The following is a 21,592-nucleotide window of genomic DNA, read 5'->3' as shown; positions in this document are numbered from 1 at the left end:
ACCACTGGGCCAAAGTCCGTTTCCCTGATGGTATGATTTTGATGGTCCTGTATTCTAGTTTGCTGATTCTTTCTTTTGCCTATTCAAATCTGCTGTTTTGTACCTATAGTGTATTTTTTTAAGATTTATTTTTATTTATTTCTCTCCCCTTCCCTGTCCCCTCCCCCCATTGTCTGCTCTCTGTGTGTTCTTCTGTGTCCACTTGCATTATTGCCAGGCAGCACCAGGAATCTGTGTCTCTTTTTGTTGCATCATTTTGCTGAATCATCTCTCCGTGTGTGTGGTGCCACTCCTGGGTGGGCTGTGCTTTTTTTACACAGGGCGGCTCTCCTTGAGGGCCACACTCCTTGTGTATGGGGCACCCCTATGAGGGGGGCAACCCTTTGTGGCACAACACTCCTTGTGCGTGGGCCAGCTCACCATATGGACCAGGAGGCCCTGGGTACTGAACCCTGGACCTCCTATATGGTAGGTGGACAATCTATCAGTTGAGCCACATTCACTTCCCTATAGTGTATTTTTAATCTCTATTATTGTGACTTTCATCCCCATAATTTCTGTTGTTTCTTTTTATACTTTCGAATTCTTCTTTATGCTTACATATTATCTTCTTAATATCCTCTTTATCTCTTTATGCATATTTTCCTTCATCTCCTTGAATTGATTTTAGGAGATTTGTTTGAACTTCTTTGATCAATTGTTTCAAATTCTGTGTCTCTTCTCAAGCTTTAATTTCTTTCCTTGTCTGAGCCATATCATCTTGTTTCATAGTATGGCTTGTAATCTGATTATCTTGATGAATTAACTCTAAAGGTCAATTTGTCCCTCTTGTCTAGAATTTTATTGTTGACTAGCTTTTGTGTTAAGGCTCTTCTTTGATGTTTGGTCCAACTTGTTCTAGACCTTTAGAATAGCCCAAGTTTAAATGATCAGACTTTCTCAGTTCTTCTTCAACTCATTCTTGCCCTGGACATGTGGTACAATTTTTAAGATTGCACTTTTTGTGTAATTGTTTCACCTCCAAGAGAAGGCTTCCTTTCTTCTATTCCTCCTCTGGGAATCTTGATCTGTTTGTTTTAATGCAGAATTTTCTCCCCAGCTCCTATGATTTATTTAAATTCTCGCCCTCACTCAGTGCCCTGTTTTTCTTACTCTCCTCATTTCTGGGGCCCTCCTGATTTACAACAGTTCAGTTTAACCACTTTCCCCCCCTCTGTGAGGCTTTTCTGCCTCCATTTTCTTCCCCATTAGGATATCCCACTCTGGGGAGCCAGATGGTGTCATTCCTGAAAAGTGGGTCACTCTAGAAAAGTTCGTTTTGCGCTTAAGTGATCCAGCAAACAGAAACTGGATTGAGTAAGCACACCACTTGCCAGCTGCAGTTCTACTAGGAACCTTTTGTATTCGGTACTCTTCAGAGGCTTTCGTTCCACCCTGGGTTTCTGTGGACTTGGGTCCCTGTGCCTGGATATGTTTGGGGTTCTGACTCACCACTGTGAGTGGCTCACAGTCTATGTCCCTGGTGGGAAGTGGGTGGGATCCAGGCTACTGCCTCTGAGCAACTCCTAACCTACACAGGGCCAACTGAGAAAGGATGGAAGATTACCACCTAATATTTTTCCCTTTCTTCAGTTCAGTGTTTGTAAATCCTTCTGCAGTCTCTACCATCCTCCAGAGTTCTAAGGAAGTGGAATTTGTCCTTTTATTTGCTGAATCTCTGGGGAGGTTTTTTCAAGGGATCTTATGTCACCATGTTGATATCACTCCCTCCAAATATTTGATGACTGGCTTTTCTATTTTCTCTTTTTTATTTTTTTATCTTTTTGTCTTTTCTATTTTTGCAAAGAAAGTTTTGGAATTTTGATTGAGATTGTATTCAATCTGTAAATTGTTTGGGTAAAATTGATATCTTGACAATATTTAGTTTTCCAATCTATGAACATGGAATGTCCTTCCATTTATTTAGGTTGTATTAGATTTCTTTTAGCAATGGTTTTCTAGTTTTCCATGTATAAGTCCTTTACAGCCTTGGTTAAATTTATTCCTAGATGTTTGGAATTGTAATTGTAAATGGAATTTTTTTTTCTTGATTTTCTCCTCAGATTGCTCATTACTAGTGTATAGAAACACTACTGATTTTTCTGTGTTGATCTTCTATCCTATCTCTTTGCTGAATTATTTTATTAGCTCTAGCTAATAAATTAGCTTTGTTGTAGATTTTTCACAACTTTCTCTCTATATATAGGATCATGTTGTCTGCAAATAGTAAACGTTTTATTCTTCCATTCCAATTTGGATGCTTTTTATCTTTTCCTGCCTAATTGCTCTGGTTAGAATTTCCAGTACAACAAGTGGGGACAGTGAGCATCCTTGTCTTGCTTCTGATCTCAGAGGGAAATCTTTTAGTCTTTCACTATGGCATATGAAGTTAGCAGTGGGTTTTCCATATATTTCCTTTATTATGTTAAGGAAGTTTCTTCTATTCCTAGTTTTCTAAGTGTTTTTATCAAGATGTGGTGCTGGTCTCTGTGGGGAAAACTTCAACCCAAAGTCCCAGCTCTCTAGACATCAGAGATGTCACACAGGAGAGAAACCAACTCAGGGAAGCCCATATAGCTCAATGACTGAGTGCCAGCTTCCCACATACAAGGTCCTGGGTTCATTCCTCAGTATCTAAAAAAAAAAAAAAAAAAAGTCTGACAACAAAGTAAGAACTATTTTGGATGGGTGTAGGTGCTTTGGGTCTTAGTGTGTGCATTAGTCAGCCAAAGGGGGTACTGATGCACAGTACCAGAAATTGGTTGGTTTTTATAAAGGGTATTTATTTGGGGTAGAAGCTTACAGTTACCAGGCCATAAAGCCTAAGTTGGGAAGCAGATGTAACTCAAGTGATAGGGCTCCTCAAGGGGGAGGGAAGGGAAGGGGGGAAAATAAATAAATCTTAAAAAAATAAAAGTCTAAGTTACTTCCGTCACGAAAGTCTGTTGCCACGTGTTGGACGAAGATGGCTGCCGATGTCGGCCAAGAGCTCAGGCTTCCTGGGTTCCTCTCTTCCCAGGGCTTGTTTCTCTCTGTGCTCAGCTGCTCTGATCCTCTGTGTGCTTACTTTCTGGGGTCCAGCTCATAACTCCTTAGTGTCCTCCTTCTCCATGTCTCTACTTCTCCAGGCTCCAGGTCAAAACTCCAGCATCAAAACTCCAACTAACTCCTCTGCTCTGCTGTGTAGTTTTCTCTGTAAGTCCCCACCCACCAAGGGAGCAGGAACTCAACATCCTACTGATGTGGCCCAATCAAAGCCTTAATTATTATTTAATCAAGTAAAAGTGAAACCACTGAATCCCATGCAATCTAATGTGCAAGCAGGCCAGTTCTCAAACATAATCCAATATCTATTTTTAGAATTCATAAATAATACTAAACTACTATAGTATGTTTATAAAAAAATGAATTTTATGATTTTGAAATTTCACAAATAGTGAAATAAAATTATCAACCATCAAAAATACTGGATTGTGTCAAATACCTTTTTTTGTGTCAATTGAGATGATCATTTGTTTTTTTAAATCTTCTTTCTGTTAATTTGATTTTTTATATTAATTTTCTTATTTTGTACCATCCTTGCATACCTGGGATAGATAAATCCCACCAACCGTTGTGTATAATTCTTTTTTTAAAATCCGTCATGATTCCTCTATGTTATTTTTTTAGAAGATACTTAGATTACATAAATGTTACATAAAATATAGGGGATTCTCATATGTCCCACTCCCCACACCATCCACTATAATTCTTTTAATGTGCTATTAGATTTGGTTTGCTAATATTGTAAGGAATATTGGCCTATAAAAATTATTTTCTTGCAATATCTATCTGCCTTTGGTATTAGGGTCATGATGGCCTCAAAGAATGAGTTAGGTAATGTTCCCTCCTCTTCAGTTTTTTCCTAAGAGTTTGAGCAGGAATTGGTGTTCCAGTATTTTTTAATATTAGCTATCCTACTGTGTGTGAAGTGGTATCTCCTTGTGGTTTTGATTTGTATTTCCCTGATGACTAATGACTTGGAGCATCTTTTCATGTGCTTATTGGCCATTTGTATATATTCTTTGGAGAAATAGCTATTCAAGGTCTTTTTATTTTGTTTAAGTAGGGACCAGGGATTGAACCTGGGCCCTTGTACATGTGAAGCAGGCACCCAACCACTGAGTTACAACTGCTCTGCTATCCAGGTCCTTTTGTCCATTTTTAAATAGGGTTGTTTGTCTTTTTGTTATTGAGTTGTAGCAGTTCTTTATATATTCTGTTTATTAAGCCCTTACGATATATGATTAGTAACTGTTTTCTCCCATTCTGTAAGTTGTTTTTTCACCTTCTTGATAATGTACTTTGCTGCACAAAGGTTTTAAATTTTGATGCAATCCTATTTTTTTTTCTTTTTTACTCATGCTTTTGTTGTCTTATCTAAGAAATCACTGCCAAATCCAAGGTCATAAAGATTTTCCCTTATGTTTTCTTCTCAGAAAATTATTGTTTTAGCTTTTCTGTTGAGTTAACTCAAAATTTATTGAGTTGATTTTTGTATATGCTGTGAGGTAGGAGTCCCATTTCATTCTTCTTTTGGTAGATATCATTTTCCCAGGAACATTTATTGAAAATATTATCCTTTGTCCTCTTGATATACTGGCAACCTTGTAGAAAATCAGTTGGCTGTAAATGCATGGGTTCATTTCTACATTCTCAGTTCTATTACATTGGTCTATATGCCTCTTTTTATGCCAGTCCCACAGTGTTTTGATTAATGTGGCTTTGTAGCAAGTTTTGAATCAGGAAGTATGAGTCCTCAAACTTTGTTCTTTTTCAAGATTGATTTGGTTATTTGTGACTTCTCGTGATTCCATATAAATCTGGGGATTGGCGTTCTCATTTCTGCAAAAACATGCTGCTAGAATTTTAATAGGGATTGCATTGAATCTATAGATCACTTTGGGTAATATTGATATTGTAACCATCCAATACACAAACAAGGGATATCTCACCATTTATTTCAGTCTTAATTTCTTTCAGCAATTTTGTTGTTTCAGTGTACAAGTCTTTCACTTTCTTGGTTGAATTTATTCTTAGATAGTTTACTCTTTTATTTTTTTCTTTCTTTTTTTTTTTTTTTAAAGATTTATTTATTTTATTTAATTCCCCCCCCTCCCCTGGTTGTCTGTTCTTGGTGTCTATTTGCTGCGTCTTGTTTCTTTGTCCGCTTCTGTTGTCGTCAGCGGCACGGGAAGTGTGGGTGGCGCCATTCCTGGGCAGGCTGCTCTTTCTTTTCACGCTGGGCGGCTTTCCTCATGGGCGCACTCCTTGCGCGTGGGGCTCCCCCACGCGGGGGACACCCCTGCGTGGCACGGCACTCCTTGCGCGCATCAGCACTGCGCATGGCCAGCTCCACACGGGTCAAGGAGGCCCGGGGTTTGAACCGCGGACCTCCCATGTGGTAGACGGACGCCCTAACCACTGGGCCAAAGTCCGTTTCCCTATTTCTTATTTTTTAAGATTTATTTTTTATTTATTTCTCTCCCCTTCCTCCCCCCCTCCCACCCCCCATTGTCTACTCTCTGCGACCATTCACTGTGTGTTCTTCTGTGTTCACTTTCATTCTTGTCAGTGGCACTGGGAATCTGTGTCTCTTTGTTGCGTCATCTTGCTGCATCAGCTCTCCATGTGTGTGGCACCACTCCTGGGCAGACTGCGTTTTTTTTGGTGGGGCGGCTCTCTTACAGGGCACACTTTTTGTGCATGGGGTTCCCCTATGTGGAGGACACCCTTGCGTGGCACAGCACTCCTTGCGCGCATCAGCACTGCACATGGGCCAGCTCACCACATGGGTTAGGAGCCCTGGGTTTGAACATTGGACCTCCCATATGGTAGGTGGACACTCTTATCAGTTGAGCCAAATCCACTTCCTTATTTCACTCTTTTAGATTGCTGAGACCAGCTCAGCAATAGGTTTGCATGAAAGGAAGGCGACGCAGAACTTAAGAAATAAAGGACAGAAAGAAAGACACAAGAGAGAAAATGAAGATGGGACCAGGGGACTCACAGCTTCTGGAACGGAGAGCCTTGACCATAGTTTCCACATCATATTTATTAGAAATTACAAAGCAGTAGTTATCTATGTTTACTTTCAAGGCTGCTTGTTATTAAAGCTGCAACACCTGCAATACTAGGGAACAGGTCATACAAAGTTCAAATGCCTCCTCACACAAACAATTTTTGTGCTAACCAGACAGTGTTCCATCTAGTCAAGGCTGGTGTTCCTAAGCCCACACTTCTTATCTGCATTATGGAAACGTTTCAACTTCAAACCCACATTGAAACTCAAGCTATTTTCCCACATTAGATATTATTGTAAATGGAATTGTTCTCTTAATTTGCATTTTGGGTTCTTAATTCCAGGTGTATAGAAATACAACTGACTTACATGTTAACCTTATGTCCTGCAATTTTACTGAATTAATTTATGGCTTTAAAAGTTTTCTGTGTATACTGTTCCCTTTTCATCTTTTTAAAATTTCTGTAACATCAGTAGTGTTCTTCCCTCTTTCAGACTTGATTTTAATAATTTGAGTATTCTCTCTTTTTTCTTGGTCAGGCTAGCTAAAAGTCTGTCAATTTTTGATTCATTGATTTTCTGTATTTTTTTTTCTATTCTCTATTTCATCTTTTACTACTCTATTATTCACTTCCTCCTGTTTGTTTGGTGTTTAGTTTGCTCATCATCTAGTTTCTTAATATGGAAGTTTTGGTTATTGATTTGAAATATTCTTTTTTAATATACATATTTACAGCTATATTTTTCCCTCTTTGCACTGCTTTAGGTGCACCCATAACTTCTTGTATGTTTTGTTTTTGTTTTCATTCATCTCAAAATATATTCTACTACCGTCCCCTGTGATTTCTTCATTGACCTATTAGTTATCTTTTTTTTTTTTTTGGCAAACACATATTGCTTTATTTAGTGTTTCTCTGGATTGCAGAAGTGTCAGCAGTGGGCTGAAACCCCCAGCAAGGCACAGAGGTGGCGGGGCAGCCCCCAAGCCCTCTGGGGGGAGCAGCAGAAAGAGGCGATGCCCCTGCAGCTCCTCCCAAGGCCAGCCCCTTCCCGGGCTCCCAGGCCAGGGAGGGGGGTCTGAGGCCAGTAAAGGCCCTACACCCCTGAACTCGGGCTGAGGTTCATGGGCAGGGTGTGTGTCACCCTAAGGTGTGGTACTCAGGCAAAAGTGCTCTTCCTACCTAGCAGCACCCCCAAGGTGATTGCTGGTCAAGGAGCCAGAGGCACACTTAAGACATCACACATGACCTATTAGTTATTTAGGGGTATATTTCTTCATTTTCACACATTTCAAATTGCTAAATTTCTTTTAGTTATTAGTTTCTAACTTCATTCCATAGTAATCAGAGAAAAATGCTTTTAAAAAATCCAGGAGTGTCTTGATTTATATTTATTTTTGCAATATAATTTTGATGGTTATTGTTATACCCAGGCTACTCAAGCAAAACCATGAAATGAGTCAGGTTAAACAATGGTAATTTATTTGGTCACAGCCATTTCCTCATTTTTAAATATTTGCAATAGTAACAACCCACTCTCCTGGTACCAACAACTGTTTAGTTTTCTTGTTACTAAAGCAAATACCATTAAAAAATGGTTTTGAGGCTTGTGATGGTTAGGCTATTGTGTCAACTTGGCCAGGTAATTGTGCCCAGTTGTTTGGTCAAGCAAGCTCTGGACTAACTGTAATACAAGGGCATTTATAGACTTTAGTCACCATAGACTTTACTGCAGTGGTAAATAATAGATAGCTGGTTATAATTACATCAATCAGGGAGATTGCCATCAGCAATAAGTGACGCTTAACCCAATTAGTTGAATGCCTTAAAAATGGAAGTGATTCCAGCATTAAGAGAGAATTTCCCAGCTTGTCTTTGGACAGCCAACATCTCCCAGAAATCGTCAAGAACCTTCTTTGGACTTTTGTTGCAGCCTGCCTGCGGAACCTGGTCTTGTGCATCCCCACAACTGCGTGAGAGACTTATAGAATCACATACTGGGAAGCAGAGTTGGCCCAACGGATAGGGCGTCTGCCTACCACATGGGAGTTCCAAGGTTCAAACCCAGGGCCTCCTGACCCATGTGATGAGCTGGCCCACGCACAGTGCTGATGCGTGCAAAGAGTGCCCTGCCACACAGGGGTGTCTCCCATTAGGGGAACCCCACGCTCAAGGAGTGTACCCCGTAAAGAGAGCTGCCCAGCATGAAAAAAAGTGCAGACTGCCCAGGAGTGGTACCGCACACATGGATAGCTGACGCAGCAAGATGACACAACAAAACAAGACACAGATTCTGGGAGCTGCTGACAAGAATGCAAGCAAACACAGAACACACAGCGAATGGACGCAGAAAGCAGACAACTGGGGTGGGGAGAGCGGGGAAGGGGAGAGAAATAAAAAATGAATCTTTAAAAAAAAAAGAATCACATATTATTGACAGATATCTCTTGTTGATTCTGTTTCCCTAGAGAACCCTGATTAATACAAGGCTGTAAGTCCAAATCAAGGCATCATCAAGGTGATGCTTTCTTCCCAGACACTGACATCCTGGGACCAGGGATTCTTGGTTCTTGGCTCCTCTGTCACATGGCAAGCTACATGGCAGCATCTCCTTGTCGCTCCCTTCTCTTCTGGATTCCAGTGATGATGTTCAGCTTCTTAATTCCTGTGGCTTTCTCTCACTTAGAATTTCATTCTCAATATCACCTTGAATTGCTGAAATAACTGACTCTAAAGAATTAAAGTCCTTTTCTGGTCTGAGGTAGCCAACGATAGCCACATTGAGGATTTCCCCATAGAAGTCCTCTTTGAAAGCATGCATTATATGAGTTTTTCCATATTCTTGTAATATGGGTTCTATCTATGTTCACCACCATCTTATAGACATCTCCACATTCACTTCCAACAATGGCACAACCATAATAAATGCCAGTGGATATATCAGCTGGGAAATTACCTACTACTTGTTCAGGAAAGTTAGTTCATGGTGCCCCCCACTTCCAGCTCAGGGTCCAGCCCAGTCCACCCGTCCAGCGGGGTCACCATCTAGGGGTCTCCGGACCTTCCTGGACCAGCCTGGGGACATTGGCAAGAGCTAGGCCGGTTGTCTGGTGGCACAAAGCTCCGATAACGCCCGCGGCATCTCCCTCACGCCATTGACTCAACTGAAGCTACTGGGTGACGAGGAGGTAGCGTCTCAGTCTTCCAGAACAACAGCAGCAGAGGTGGCAGAGCAGACAGAGATTCCTAAAAGCCTTGAACCAGTAAGCCTCCCAGCCTTTGTGAGGTGCTGTGTATTTTGCAGCACCCTTCAATGCTCTGGCAGACAGCGTACAAGTTTGCCTTAACCTTCAAAGCTTCGAGGTCTGCCAGAAGTGAGAGATTATGTGGACTCAGTGGGGTTTTTTTCCGGGCATGTACTCAGCCCTACATATGCTCGTGGACTTCTAGATTTCCAGGAATATGCTGGAGCTTTAAACATACTGCTATGACATCTCATGCCCCTGTTTTTCCTTTTAAGATTTTTGGTCAGCCTCTTATTAGCCTCAGCTGGTAATACTGCCTCAGGAAGTAGCATTGTCTGTGATTTTTAAAAAACATATGCAACATAGGCCCTAAGGATATGGCTGTTCAACTAGAGCGAGCTCTGAGTTAGATCCAGTAAAGACAAGCCATAAAAATGGAGATTTTTAGCAAGCTGCCAGACAGGTCAAATTGTGATGGTTTTCTGGGGATGGAACTTTGGGGAATCTCCAGATTCCTTATGCCTTCTACAGAGGCTGTTAAGCTATAGTTTTTCATAGCTACCAGAGTCATGAGGCTGTTGGCTTTCAAGGCTACCAGAGATCTTGAGAGAAAAAGAAATGGGATTAGGGAAAATTAAAAGGCAACAAACCTCTTTGTTCTTACTATGATTCGGAATTTTTTAAACACTCTGGATTGTTGCAAGCCTTTGATTTCCAGAATACTGAAAAAGTCAATTTGAATCATTTTTGCCAGTATTCCTGTTGCTTTTATGGAGGAATGAATTTTTAGAGGTCTTTGCTCTACCTTCTGCTTACCTATCTCAGGGCTTTTTTTTTTTTTTTTTTTTTAGGTACTGGGGCTTGAACCTAGGACCTCATATGTGGGAAGCCAGCTCTCAACCACTGAGCCACATTAGCTACCTGAGCTGGTTTTTTCGTTTGTTTCCTTTTGTTTTTAGGAGGCACTGGGAACCAAACCTGGGACCTCCCATGTGGGAAACAGGTGCTCAACTGCTTAAGCCACATCTGCTCCCCTCTCAGGGCTTTTTGCACTTAATGTTCCAACTGCCTGCAACTATCAGCTCTTCAAAATGGTCTTTTTTCCTGGCAGTTCTCAGTTTAAACACCATCCCAGAAAAGCCTGTTTGCCCCTCTGCCCCATGACAGCACATTATTTAATTCATTCACAGCATTTACTACAATCTAAATATTTTGTCTCTCCAGGTAGAGTTTTTGTTCTACATAAGTCTTTTATAGTAAAGATTCTCCAGGGCCTACCTAATGCATAATACCAATTTTTGTTCTTAATTTCTAGTGGCACCAATTTGCAGCGCTAGGTAACTTGACCCAGCAGTATTCGGCAACCCAGGTGTCAGGCACAAGCAGTTGGTTTGGTCCAAGGTTTAGGTATTTACTAGGTGAGAGCCAAGATTGGGGAGGTGAAAATCCTCATGTGAGGCAGACTCTGTAAGGATGGACCACTGGGTCTAGGTGGATAGCAGAGTGAACTCATAGTGGCAGGGGTCTGAAATTTCAGCTCCGCCCTCTTATCAGCTTCAGGGTCATCTTTCCAACTATTTCTAAAACAGAGAATAGTCACTCCTACATCTCACAGGCATGTCAAACTCATGCTAAGCCCATGCATCTATGATCAATTGATTTTGACAAGGTTGCCAAGTCCACTCAATGAGGAAAGAACAGTCTCTTCAACAAATGGTGCTGGGAAAACTGGATATCCACATGCAAAAGAATGAAAGTGGATCTACCTCACACCATAAACAAAAATTAACTCAGCCGGCACCCAAGGGGGCCCAAGTCCGGTAGCTGGCCAGTCCCGTGCCACAGAGGGAGCACCCCCACTGCCCAGCATGTCACCTCCCTCCCCAATGTTCTCTGCCATGCAGAGGAAGAGCTACCCCTCTGAGGAGTCAGTGGATGAGGTGCTGCAGATCTCCCCATCCCCTCTGACATGTGGCAGCTGCCAGCAGAATATCAGGGCCCTCTACTTCCTAAAGGCCATTGCCCAGTACTGGCACAAGGACTGCCTTAGCTGTGACCTCTGTGGGTGATGGCTGGGTGAGGTGGGGTGGCGCCTCTACTACAAGCTGGACTGGACACTCTGCTGGAAAGACTATCTCAGGCTTTTTGGCCACGACGGTCTCTGTGCATACTGTGACAAGTGGAAAATTGCCTATGACATGATATGAGAGTGAAAAGCAAAACTTATCCCCTGGAATGTTTCAAATGTGCTGCCTGTCAGAAGTATTTCTTTGTAGGTGACAGATACCTCATCGATTCCAATACAGTGTGTGAACAGGACTTCTACATGTGGACTAAGATCAATGGAATGGGGAAGCGGTTGTGGCTCTATCAGCTGGGCTCCTGTCTACCATATGGGAGGCCCTGGGTTCGTATCCCAGGGCCTCCTTGTGAAGGCAGGCTCACCTGCGTGCTGCGGAGCGCTGCCCAACCTGCAAGTGCCGTGGAGAGCTGACTCAGCAAGGTGATGCCACAAAAAAGGGAGACAAGCAAAAACCCAGAAGAGCACGCAGCAAATGGACACAGAGAGCAGATAGCAAGCAAGCCGCAAGGGGGAGGGGAAATAAAAATAAATACAGACACAGAAGAACGCACAGTGAATGGACACAGAGAGCAGATAGTACACAAAAAGCCACAAGGGGGAATAAAAAAAATGTTAAAAAAAAAAAAAGAAATCTAACTCTAAATGTCTGGATATGTGGGTATGATATGACTAAAATAAGTTAAGATTAAAACAGTATTAAAAGAATATTTGACAAGCATCTATTTAAAAAAAAAAAAAAAAGGATCAATGGAATGGAATGATATAGGCCAGAGTCCCCCAGCATCCTTGGGGAGATGTTCATTGAAGACACCGTCTCCATGGTCTTCACTCTTAGGCACTTTGAGAATTTGAGGGTGCAGGATGGTACACTAAGACATAGCATCCAAATGACATATCAGGCTAGGGAGATTTAAATATGACAAAAGGATTAGCCCTTAGGGAGAATGTATGGCTACTGCATAAACATAATAACTGACAAGATTAGCAGGGGAAGGAACATTTGGGGGTGAGCAGACTGTGTCATCATGAGGCAATTTCACCTCTACAGATAAGGTATATAAAGAGTTGTTATGACTTTGACTCTTGAAAACTAGAGATGTGAAATTGATTTATTTTCTTCCTGGCTTTTATAACAACCCTGTCCCAATTACTGTCCCCCATGTAAGGCAAGGAGAGTGGCTTGTCTTTTTTTTTTTCTTTTTCTTGGCCATCTTCTTAAGGCCTTAAGCTTTAGATCCAAGGGAAACTGTGTGGGGGCACATTTCAGTTGAGAACGGAAACCATAGCTTTTAACCTAATGATTATTTAAAGCAATGTTAATGAATCACTGTTTTTAGACACCTTAGTTTTGAGATGAGGAATTCCACAGATTGTTTCTATACAAACATAAATCTAAACAAAATTGTTCAACTATTTTATCTTAGATTATATCAAAGTATTTGTTGTGTGAATTTTAAAAAATCACACCTGCAAACAATAAAAATTGTCGATCGACTAAATTGAAGGAAAAAAAAGTTAACTCAAAATGGATTTGACCTAAATATAAGAGCTAAAACTATAAAATTAAGAATAAAACATAGGAAAGTTTCTTTAGAACTTTGTATTAGGCAATGGACTTTTAGATTTTACACCAAGAGCATGAGCAACAAAGAAAGAAAAAAGGCACTTTGTCAAAATTAAAAAGTTTTGTGCATCACAGGCTATTACCAAGCAAGTAAAAAGACAGCCTACAGAATGGGAGAAAATATTTGGAAACCATACAGCCAACAAGGATTTAATATAAAAAAGCATACAAAAAAACTCCTGCAACTCAGCAACAAAAAGACAAACAGGGAGGCAGATGTGGCTCAAGCGACTGGGCTCCCATCTACCATATGGGAGGTCTGGGGTTCAATTCCTGGATAGGATCTGCAGTCAAGTGTAGGAAAGGCTTACCTGTCTCTCCAGTCACAAACCTAATTCCATCCTTCCCTTTTAACATCGTAAGTATTGACTACATATACTGTATATTTTCTTTTTAATTCCCACTCTTTTTAACCCCTCTAATCATTTTTGCTGACCCCACTGCACAGAAACTGCTCTTGCTAATGTCACCAAGGACTTCCAGATTACTAAATCTAATATTCACTTTTTAATTATGGTAAAATACACAGAATATAAAATTTGTCATCTTAACCATTTTTTAATTCAGTGGCATTAATTGCATTCAAATATTGTGCAATCATCACTACTATCCAATTTTTTTTCATCACCCGAAACAGACGCTCTGTACCCATTAAACAATAATTCCCCTTTTCCCCGTCCTCCCACCCCATGGTAACCTGTAATCTACTTTGTAATGATGAATATTCTTATTTCTAGGTATTTCATATGAGTGAAATCACACACTGTCCTTTTGTCTGGTGTATTTCACTTGGCATAATGTTTTCAAGTTTCATCCATGTTGTCACGTGTATCAGAACTTCATTCCCTTTTATGGCTGCATAATATTCCATTGTATGTATATACTATAGTTTATTGTCATCCATTGATGGATACTGAATTGCTTCTAATTTTGCTACTGTGAATAATGCTACTATGAACAGTCATGTACAAATATCTGTTTGAGTCCCTATTTTCAGTTCTTTGGGGTATATACCTAAAAGCAGAATTGTTGGGTCATGTGGAAATTCTAGGTGTTTTCTTAAAAAATACTTAAAAATTTTTTTTGCTTATTTTTAAGAGATACATAGATCACACAAAATGTTACCTTAATGTTAATATTTTTTTGTTAGAGAAGTTATGAACTTACAAAACAATCATGCATAATGTGCAGAATCCCCATATAACACTACTCCACGAACAACTTGTACATTGTTGTGGAAACTTAGTTACAGGTTATGAAAGAATAACACCAGACTAGTACCACTAAATATGGTCCACAGCATACATTAGGTATATTTTTTCCATACCCCTCATTATTAGCACCATGTATTAGTGTTGTACATTTGTTGTAGTTCATGAGAGAACACTCTCATATGTGCACTGTTAACCAGTTATTTACATATCAGTCCCTGTTATAGAATCCCTTGCCTTGTACAATCTATCCAAACTGTACATTCAGTGGCTCTCACTTTCATCACAGAGTTGTGCAGTCATTGCCTCAGTAAATTTTTAAAATATTTTTTTTATTGTTCCCCTCCCCCTCCCCCCACCCTGCTGGTTTTTTGCTGTCTTCATTCGCTGTGTGATCTTCTGTATCTATTTCTCTTTTCATCTTCTCTTCTCGGCTTTTTCCTCTAGGATTCACCAGGATTCGATCCTCGGGACCTCTGATGTGGAGACAGGTTCCCTGTCAATTGTGCCAACACAGTTCCTGGTCTCTGTTGCACTTCACCTTGACTCCCCTTTGTCTGTTTTGTTGTGTTGTCATTTTGCTGTGTGACTCACTTGCGTGAGCACTGGCTTGCCACATGAGCACTTGGCTCACTGCACAGGCACTCAGCTCACTGTGCAGGCACTGGCTCGCTGTGCAGGTACTGGCTGACCACGTGAACACTCAAATGGGCACTTGGCCAACCAGGGGGCACCCACGTGGGCACTCAGCTGACTGCATGGGCACCTGCACAGGCACTTAGTTCACTGTGTGGGCACTCAGCTCACCACATGGGCACCACACGGGCACTGGCTTGCTGCACAGGCTTGACAAATGAAAACTATATGAGGGAAGCAGTTGTGGCTCAAGTGATAGAGCTTCCGCCTACCATATGGAAGGTCCAGGGTTCTATAACTAGAGCCTCCTGACCCATGTGGTGAGCTAGCCCAAGTGCAGTGCTGCTGGATGAAAGGAGTGCTGTGCCATGCAGGGGTGTCCCTTGCAACGTGCAATCAGTGCACCCCACAAAGAGAGCCACCCTGCGCAGGAAAAAAAAAAAACGCAGCCCACCCAGAAGTGGGACCACACACAGAGAGCTGATGCAACAAAAAAAGTGACAGTTTCCTGGTTCCGCATGACAAGAATGCAAGTGGACACAGAAGAACACACAGTGAATGGAGACAGAGCAGTCAACGGCAGTGGGTGGGAGGGGAATAAATAAATCTTAAAAAAATATATTAAAAGAAACTGTATGAAATCCAAATCTCAGAATCCACAAATAGAGTTGGTTGTTTAGAAAACAGCCACACTCATTCATTTACCTATGTCTATGGCTGCTTTCTCACTATAGCAGCAGGAGTGAGTAGTTCTGTGGCAGAGGCCCTATAGCCCACAAAGCCTCAAGTATTTACTATCTGGCCCTTTAAAGGTAAAGTTTGCTACCCCTACTTTATACTCTTTCCCTAGGTTCCAGTCACTCTAATGGATTTAATTACCATATATATACCAGCGATTCCTAAAGTGACATTTTCTGTCCATATCTCTTCTATCAGAAGGACCAGACATGAATATCCAGCTACCTACTCATCATTTCCACTTAGACAACAAACGAAGATCTCAAATATGTCCAGAGAAGCTCATACCCTGGGAAGCGGAAGTAGCTCAAGTAATAGGGCTTCCGCCTACCATATGGGAGGACCCGGGTTTGATCCCTGGGGCCTCCTGGTGAAACAGAAGAAGAGATAGCATGGCTGCACAGCAAGCCAGTGCCTGCGTGGTGAGCCAGGTGTCTCTGTGGTGAACCAAGTGCCTGCGTGAGCGCCTGCATGGCAAGCCAGAGCCCACACGGCAAGCCAAGTGCCCGCGTGGAGAGCCAGTGTCCACACAAGTGAGTAATGCAGCATGATGATGACACAACAAAAAGAGAGGAAGGGGAAAGTTAAGGTGAAGCACAGCAGAAACCAGGAACTGAGGTGGCGCAGCTGACAGGGAACCTTTCTCCAATTCAGAGGTCCCAAGGATTGAATCCCAGTGAATCTTACAGGAGAAAAAATGAGAAGACAAAAAGAAATAGATACAGACGATCACACAGCGAATGGACAAAGCAAAAACAGCAGGCAGGCGAGGATTTAAAAAACCAAACCTCGGGAAACGGACTTTGGCCCAGCGGTTAGGGCGTCCGTCTACCATATGGGAGGTCCGCGGTTCAAACCCCGGGCCTCCTTGACCCGTGTGGAGCTGGCCATGCGCAGTGCTGATGCGCGCAAGGAGTGCCGTGCCACGCAAGGGTGTCCCCCGAGTGGGGGAGCCCCCACGCGCAAGGAGTGCGCCCGTGAGGAAAGCCGCCCAGCTGAAAAGAAAGTGCAGCCTGCCCAGGAATGGCGCCGCCCACACTTCCCGTGCCGCTGACGACAACAGAAGCGGACAAAGAAACAAAAGCAGACAAAGAAACAAGACGCAACAAATAGACACCAAGAACAGACAACCAGGGGAGGGGGGGAAATTAAATAAATAAGTAAATCTTTAAAAAAAAACAAACCTCATACCATTGTCTATTTACCCAAATGATGGAATGAGAAATTAGGAATCCATGGCACCTCCTCTCCCGCAACCCTGTCTAATCACCAAACTCTTCAAAACAAACTGATGTCTTATCCCTCGTTTCCTTCTCTACCGCCTTCCACCCTTTTCCAACGTAGCCCCACCTCCCATCCTGGACTAGCCAGCCTCTCAAACCAATCTTTTTAACACGTAATAAAACCATACCACTCCCTTAAATCCCTCAACTTCTAAAGAAAACTTGCACCATACGGTCGACACCGCATGATTCCAACCCGAACTCGGAGGGTTAGGCGGGCAAGAAGCTCCGCAGCGGGCATAAGCCTCCAGGCCCCGGACCTCGCGGCGCTGTCGCACAGACGTCAGTAACATCATACTCCGTCCCCAGGCCCATTTTAACGGCGCCCGGAAATGACGTAAGAGGGCGGGACAGTGTTTTACAAACGGGACCGTGAAGCCTTGCGTTTCCTCTTTCCAGCCAGCGCCTTGCGATGGGTGAGTCTTTTTCTGTAATGGGGTCAGGGTGAGGGGATGAATTCAATCTGGCGCCATCCAGTCTCGCAGCCAAGTTAGGAGTCCGGGCGCCTTGACCCCAGGCAGTGAGCAGCCCTTAAGAGGGGTGGTCTTCGGGTTTTGGTCGCCAAGGTCTGCTCCTGGGGCTGCACGGGCTCCGGGCTGCGAGCCGTACCAACATGGCTGCCGCGGGAAAGGAGGACCGGGCTGGGCCGCGCGTCTAGGATGACACCTCGGTGATGCTGCAAACCCCCGAGTGCGCAGTGGGGAAGCCAACCTTGGAGAGCTGAGCGTGCAGCCCGTCCGGTACGGGGGTTCTGGGGCTGGCGAGATGCCGGCCCTGGGTCCCAGAGGCCCAGGCGTCCAATCCCACTCTCTTATGTAGGCATCTCCCGGGACAACTGGCACAAGCGCCGCAAGACCGGGGGCAAGAGAAAGCCCTACCACAAGAAGCGAAAGTATGAGCTAGGACGCCCGGCTGCCAACACCAAGGTGCGTGCGTGGGCTTCACCGCCACGGAGGACGCCTTCCCCCGGCCGTCCGGCGTGGTCAGGTCTTGGCGCGATGTGGGTTCTTTGTCGGACACTTGATGACTTTATTTTGATGGTTGGGACTGGGCGGCCTCCCTACCTTTACGTGTTGGGTAAATATATACTAAATAGAATGAGTGCATGGTCTCGGCCCTGGGAGCTTGGGGTTTAATAACTTACTATGGCTTGGAGGGAATGGGCCTCGCATGGTAACAGCCTGTTATTTTTGTTGCATACAATGATAAGTTTCAAGTGTCTGGGTTTTCTTGTGGGAGGTAACTAGAGTGATGAAAAAGTATCCTTAGGCGTGGTTGTGGTCGTCTTGGTCACATATGTGCCACTTGCCTATGCTAGGACCTGTCATAGTTACACTGACTGTTATCTCCACTCATCCTATACTCCCCTTCCTCTCTTCTGTTCTTGATAATCTAGTTCTTGTATCTCCTTGTTTCCCAGATTGGCCCCCGCCGCATACACACAGTTCGTGTCCGAGGAGGCAATAAGAAGTACCGAGCCCTAAGGCTGGACGTGGGGAACTTCTCCTGGGGTTCTGAATGTGAGTGAGGCCCTAAGGGAGTGGGTGGCAACTTGGCACTAAACTGCCCTAAGTCTCAATGGCTTTTAACAGGAAGCCTCTCCCAGTCAAGGTCCTTAAGGATACTGTTTCTGAAAGATCTTGAATTATCTAGAGTTCTCTCCACCTTGACTGTCCTGCCCTAAGCTCTAAACAGTTAAACTCCTGTGGTCTCAGGGAGTGGTGCTGAGTCAAAAGACTTTGTGGAAGACAAGCTGAATGCCCCATGGCTGGGTAAAGGCTCAGAGTTCGTTTGCTTCTCCCTGATAAGAGAACCTCCTTAGTCCTTACTAGGGCAGAAAAGCTTGGGGAAGAAGACAAGGCCAATTGACTTCTTGTTTGCATGACTTGATTGTGAATTTCTCTTGTGAGCAGGCTGTACTCGCAAAACAAGAATCATCGATGTTGTATACAATGCATCCAATAATGAGCTGGTCCGCACCAAGACTCTGGTGAAAAATTGTATTGTACTCATTGACAGCACACCGTACCGGCAGTGGTACGAGTCCCACTATGCTCTGCCCCTAGGCCGCAAGAAGGGGGCCAAGCTGGTATGTGTTTGGGGAATCACCCCTGTAGGGGCAGAGGGGGGAGAGCAGCCTTATTCCTGCCTTCTTGTGATGAAAACTCTGTCCAGTTCTGCTTCTGAAGGGAAAGAGATGAAGCATTTAGTGCTGAGGAAGGCAAGGGGTGGGTTTTACAAGGGTTCAAGAAGGTTATCTATAGCAGCCTTCCTTGAGCTGGGGTGTATGGCTGGGGAGTCTGTCTAACCCATCTGTCCCCTGATTTATTCAGACTCCTGAGGAGGAAGAGATTTTAAACAAAAAACGATCAAAGAAAATTCAGAAGAAATATGATGAAAGGAAAAAGAATGCCAAGATCAGCAGTCTTCTGGAGGAGCAGTTCCAGCAGGGCAAGCTTCTTGGTGAGATGCCTGTTGTGTGGTGGGAGGAGTGTGTAACAAAGCTGTGGTGTGCCCTTTGCATTTAACCTTTTTGATTGCCAACCATGTAGTCTAGGATATTTCACCAGAATTTCATGGGTAGCATTTCTTCTAACCTGAGACAGTTCTTAAATTGAAAAGGGTACTATTATATCAAGATTCAAGGATACTTTGGTCACTTTAGTAAGAAGGTGAAATAGAAAATACTGGGTAGGAGTCTTATCAGCCTGTGCCTGAGGCTTTGTCCTCTGAGTTGGAGTGTTTTGGAAAGTCCATGCTGTGGCTGAAGTGTCTCAGTGATGAAAACTTTGTCCAGTTCTGCTACTGACTTCAAGTGACGATTAAGTATTACCTGAGGAGACAGAGAGCTTCATGCTTGCCCCCAGCCAACATGGACTTCTGAGGAGATAGATAGGTTTGGGGGACCACTCTGTCATTTTGCTAAATGCCACATACTCTCTTGGCAGCATGCATTGCTTCAAGGCCAGGCCAGTGTGGCCGAGCAGATGGCTATGTGCTAGAGGGCAAGGAGCTGGAGTTCTATCAGAGGAAAATCAAGGCCCGGAAAGGCAAATAATTTTTCCCTCCCGTCCTAGCTCATGTAATAAAGATGTTTATTGTTCTGTGACCTGTGTTGATGTCTGAATATTTGTCAGGTTTTCTGTGCTGAGTAAAATGGTGTTGGTTGGAATTATACTCTTTCTACCTCTTTCTGTCCTGACATGGCTTCACCACACTCTAAAATTACCACCACGGGCCACAACTCCCCTTCTCCCTGAAGAGCAGGCCTGTTATGTGGAGTTTGCCTTTGTTGGAGTCAGGCCGGGCTGCTGCTGCTTTGAAGCTAGTTATTTTAGAAATCCTGGATCTTTCCCATGTGGACCTGGGTTCAAAGGATTCAGTTATGTTTTTAACCTGACTTCAAGGATGAGGTTTGGGTGGTTTGCAGACCTTGAAATTGTGTTTGAAATTTCTTTTCTGCATTACTGAGAGCAGGCTAAAAAAAAGTTACTACTTATTGGGATCCTGTTGGCTTTTTGAAGGTCTTTATAAAATTCAGTGGAGAGACATTTCTATATCCTTTGGTTTTCTCTTGAATTTAATTCCTTCCTTACCATCTAAGCTAAGGGTCAGTTCTTTGTCCTCAGTTTGCTCTAACAGCAGCATTTAAATGTTTTATGCTACATCTTTGAAATGCTTTTCAACTTCAGCCAGACCTACTTTTATATCTATGTTTGGATATCAATAAGACTCAGGTTAAAATGTTCCAAAACAACTGCTCTCTACACACAAAATGTTCTTTGCAGCTCCCCTCCCCAAAACTGTCTGTCCTTGTTTTTTCTTGTCACTTAATTTGACAGATTTTGCTCCTTTTATTTGCTTTGTATCTTGCTGTCATTAGAAGGTAACTAACTACAGGCTAGCAGGGATATTTGTCCCTTACTGTGTCCTAAGCACCTGGTACATACTAGGCACTCAAATATGTGCTGAATTAAATGAATTGGGAGAAACTCAAGGTGCTATCAAATTTAAAGTTGATGGAAAAGACAAGCCACCTATATTAAGGGCTAAAGAAGTGCAAGGTTCATTTGATTGATCAACCTGGGTAAGTTGCAGGCTATTGGGAAGGGTGAATCAGGAGACCAAATCCTTTTTTTTTTTTTTTGAGTTCAAAAACTGTCCTTAAGGACAAATATCAACCCAACCCTCTAAAGGGATTTGAATCCCTGCTCTATACTTTCATCTTCCAGGTGATCATTCTCACCCTGGCTATCTTCCCCATGTTAGCCCGGAAAAACTAAAATGCCTTTGGACTCAATGGCTATCTTTATGGAGTACTATTGTCTCCACATTATAGATTTGGATATTGTGTTTGGTCACAGAAAGTGGCAAAGCTAGGATTAGAACCCAGTCAGTAGACAATGCCCAGAGGCTGCTTCTCATGTCTTCCTTTGAGTTCTGGTATTTGTCTTCCTTTGGCCTTAACATTCAGTTTCGACATTTACCAATTAATTTCCTTAGAAGTCTTGTTCTGGGGACTTCACAAGGGCTCTTTTTAGTCCCTCAGAACCAGCTGCTCCCAGCACTGCAAGCCGATTTGTACCTGCAGCCTCTGCCCCTTAAACTGAGTGGAGGATGGCTTAGCACTCTAAACGTGGAAGGTCTAGGGTGGGTGGTGTATGACCCCAAGC

The 21,592-nt window shown here is 43.1% G+C and overlaps 1 protein-coding gene, 1 long non-coding RNA gene, 4 other non-coding genes and 1 pseudogene across 6 annotated transcripts; 6 read left to right on the top strand and 1 right to left on the bottom strand.

Moving 5' to 3' along the window:
• Nucleotides 1-11,230: 11,230 nt before the first annotated feature.
• Nucleotides 11,231-11,838, top strand: LOC101427869 (rhombotin-2 pseudogene; annotated as a pseudogene).
• Nucleotides 11,839-13,878: 2,040 nt separating this feature from the next.
• LOC139439681 (uncharacterized) lies at nucleotides 13,879-17,336 on the bottom strand. The gene is made up of 2 exons (XR_011649680.1): nucleotides 17,088-17,336; nucleotides 13,879-14,758 (listed from the first exon to the last, which is right to left on the bottom strand). It is a non-coding gene; the product is annotated as an uncharacterized lncRNA (long non-coding RNA).
• RPS8 (ribosomal protein S8) lies at nucleotides 17,242-20,028 on the top strand. Its single transcript, XM_004461252.5, has 6 exons — nucleotides 17,242-17,335; nucleotides 17,739-17,845; nucleotides 18,340-18,439; nucleotides 18,833-19,008; nucleotides 19,253-19,382; nucleotides 19,868-20,028. Exons 1-6 carry the CDS (start codon nucleotides 17,332-17,334, stop codon nucleotides 19,975-19,977), a joined length of 627 nt encoding a protein of 208 aa, XP_004461309.1. The 5' UTR covers nucleotides 17,242-17,331; the 3' UTR covers nucleotides 19,978-20,028.
• LOC111764804 (small nucleolar RNA SNORD55/SNORD39) lies at nucleotides 17,569-17,650 on the top strand. The gene has a single exon (XR_002797319.1). It is a non-coding gene; the product is annotated as a small nucleolar RNA SNORD55/SNORD39 (small nucleolar RNA).
• Nucleotides 18,161-18,264, top strand: LOC111764807 (small nucleolar RNA SNORD46). The gene has a single exon (XR_002797322.1). It is a non-coding gene; the product is annotated as a small nucleolar RNA SNORD46 (small nucleolar RNA).
• LOC111764806 (small nucleolar RNA SNORD38) lies at nucleotides 19,071-19,139 on the top strand. The gene has a single exon (XR_002797321.1). It is a non-coding gene; the product is annotated as a small nucleolar RNA SNORD38 (small nucleolar RNA).
• On the top strand, nucleotides 19,692-19,761 carry LOC111764805 (small nucleolar RNA SNORD38). Its single transcript, XR_002797320.1, has one exon. It is a non-coding gene; the product is annotated as a small nucleolar RNA SNORD38 (small nucleolar RNA).
• Nucleotides 20,029-21,592: the final 1,564 nt, after the last annotated feature.

This window comes from Dasypus novemcinctus, chromosome 9 (assembly GCF_030445035.2).
Source record: "Dasypus novemcinctus isolate mDasNov1 chromosome 9, mDasNov1.1.hap2, whole genome shotgun sequence".
Classification (NCBI taxonomy): Eukaryota; Metazoa; Chordata; class Mammalia; order Cingulata; family Dasypodidae; genus Dasypus; species Dasypus novemcinctus.
This window is presented reverse-complemented; position numbering and strand designations above follow the sequence as displayed.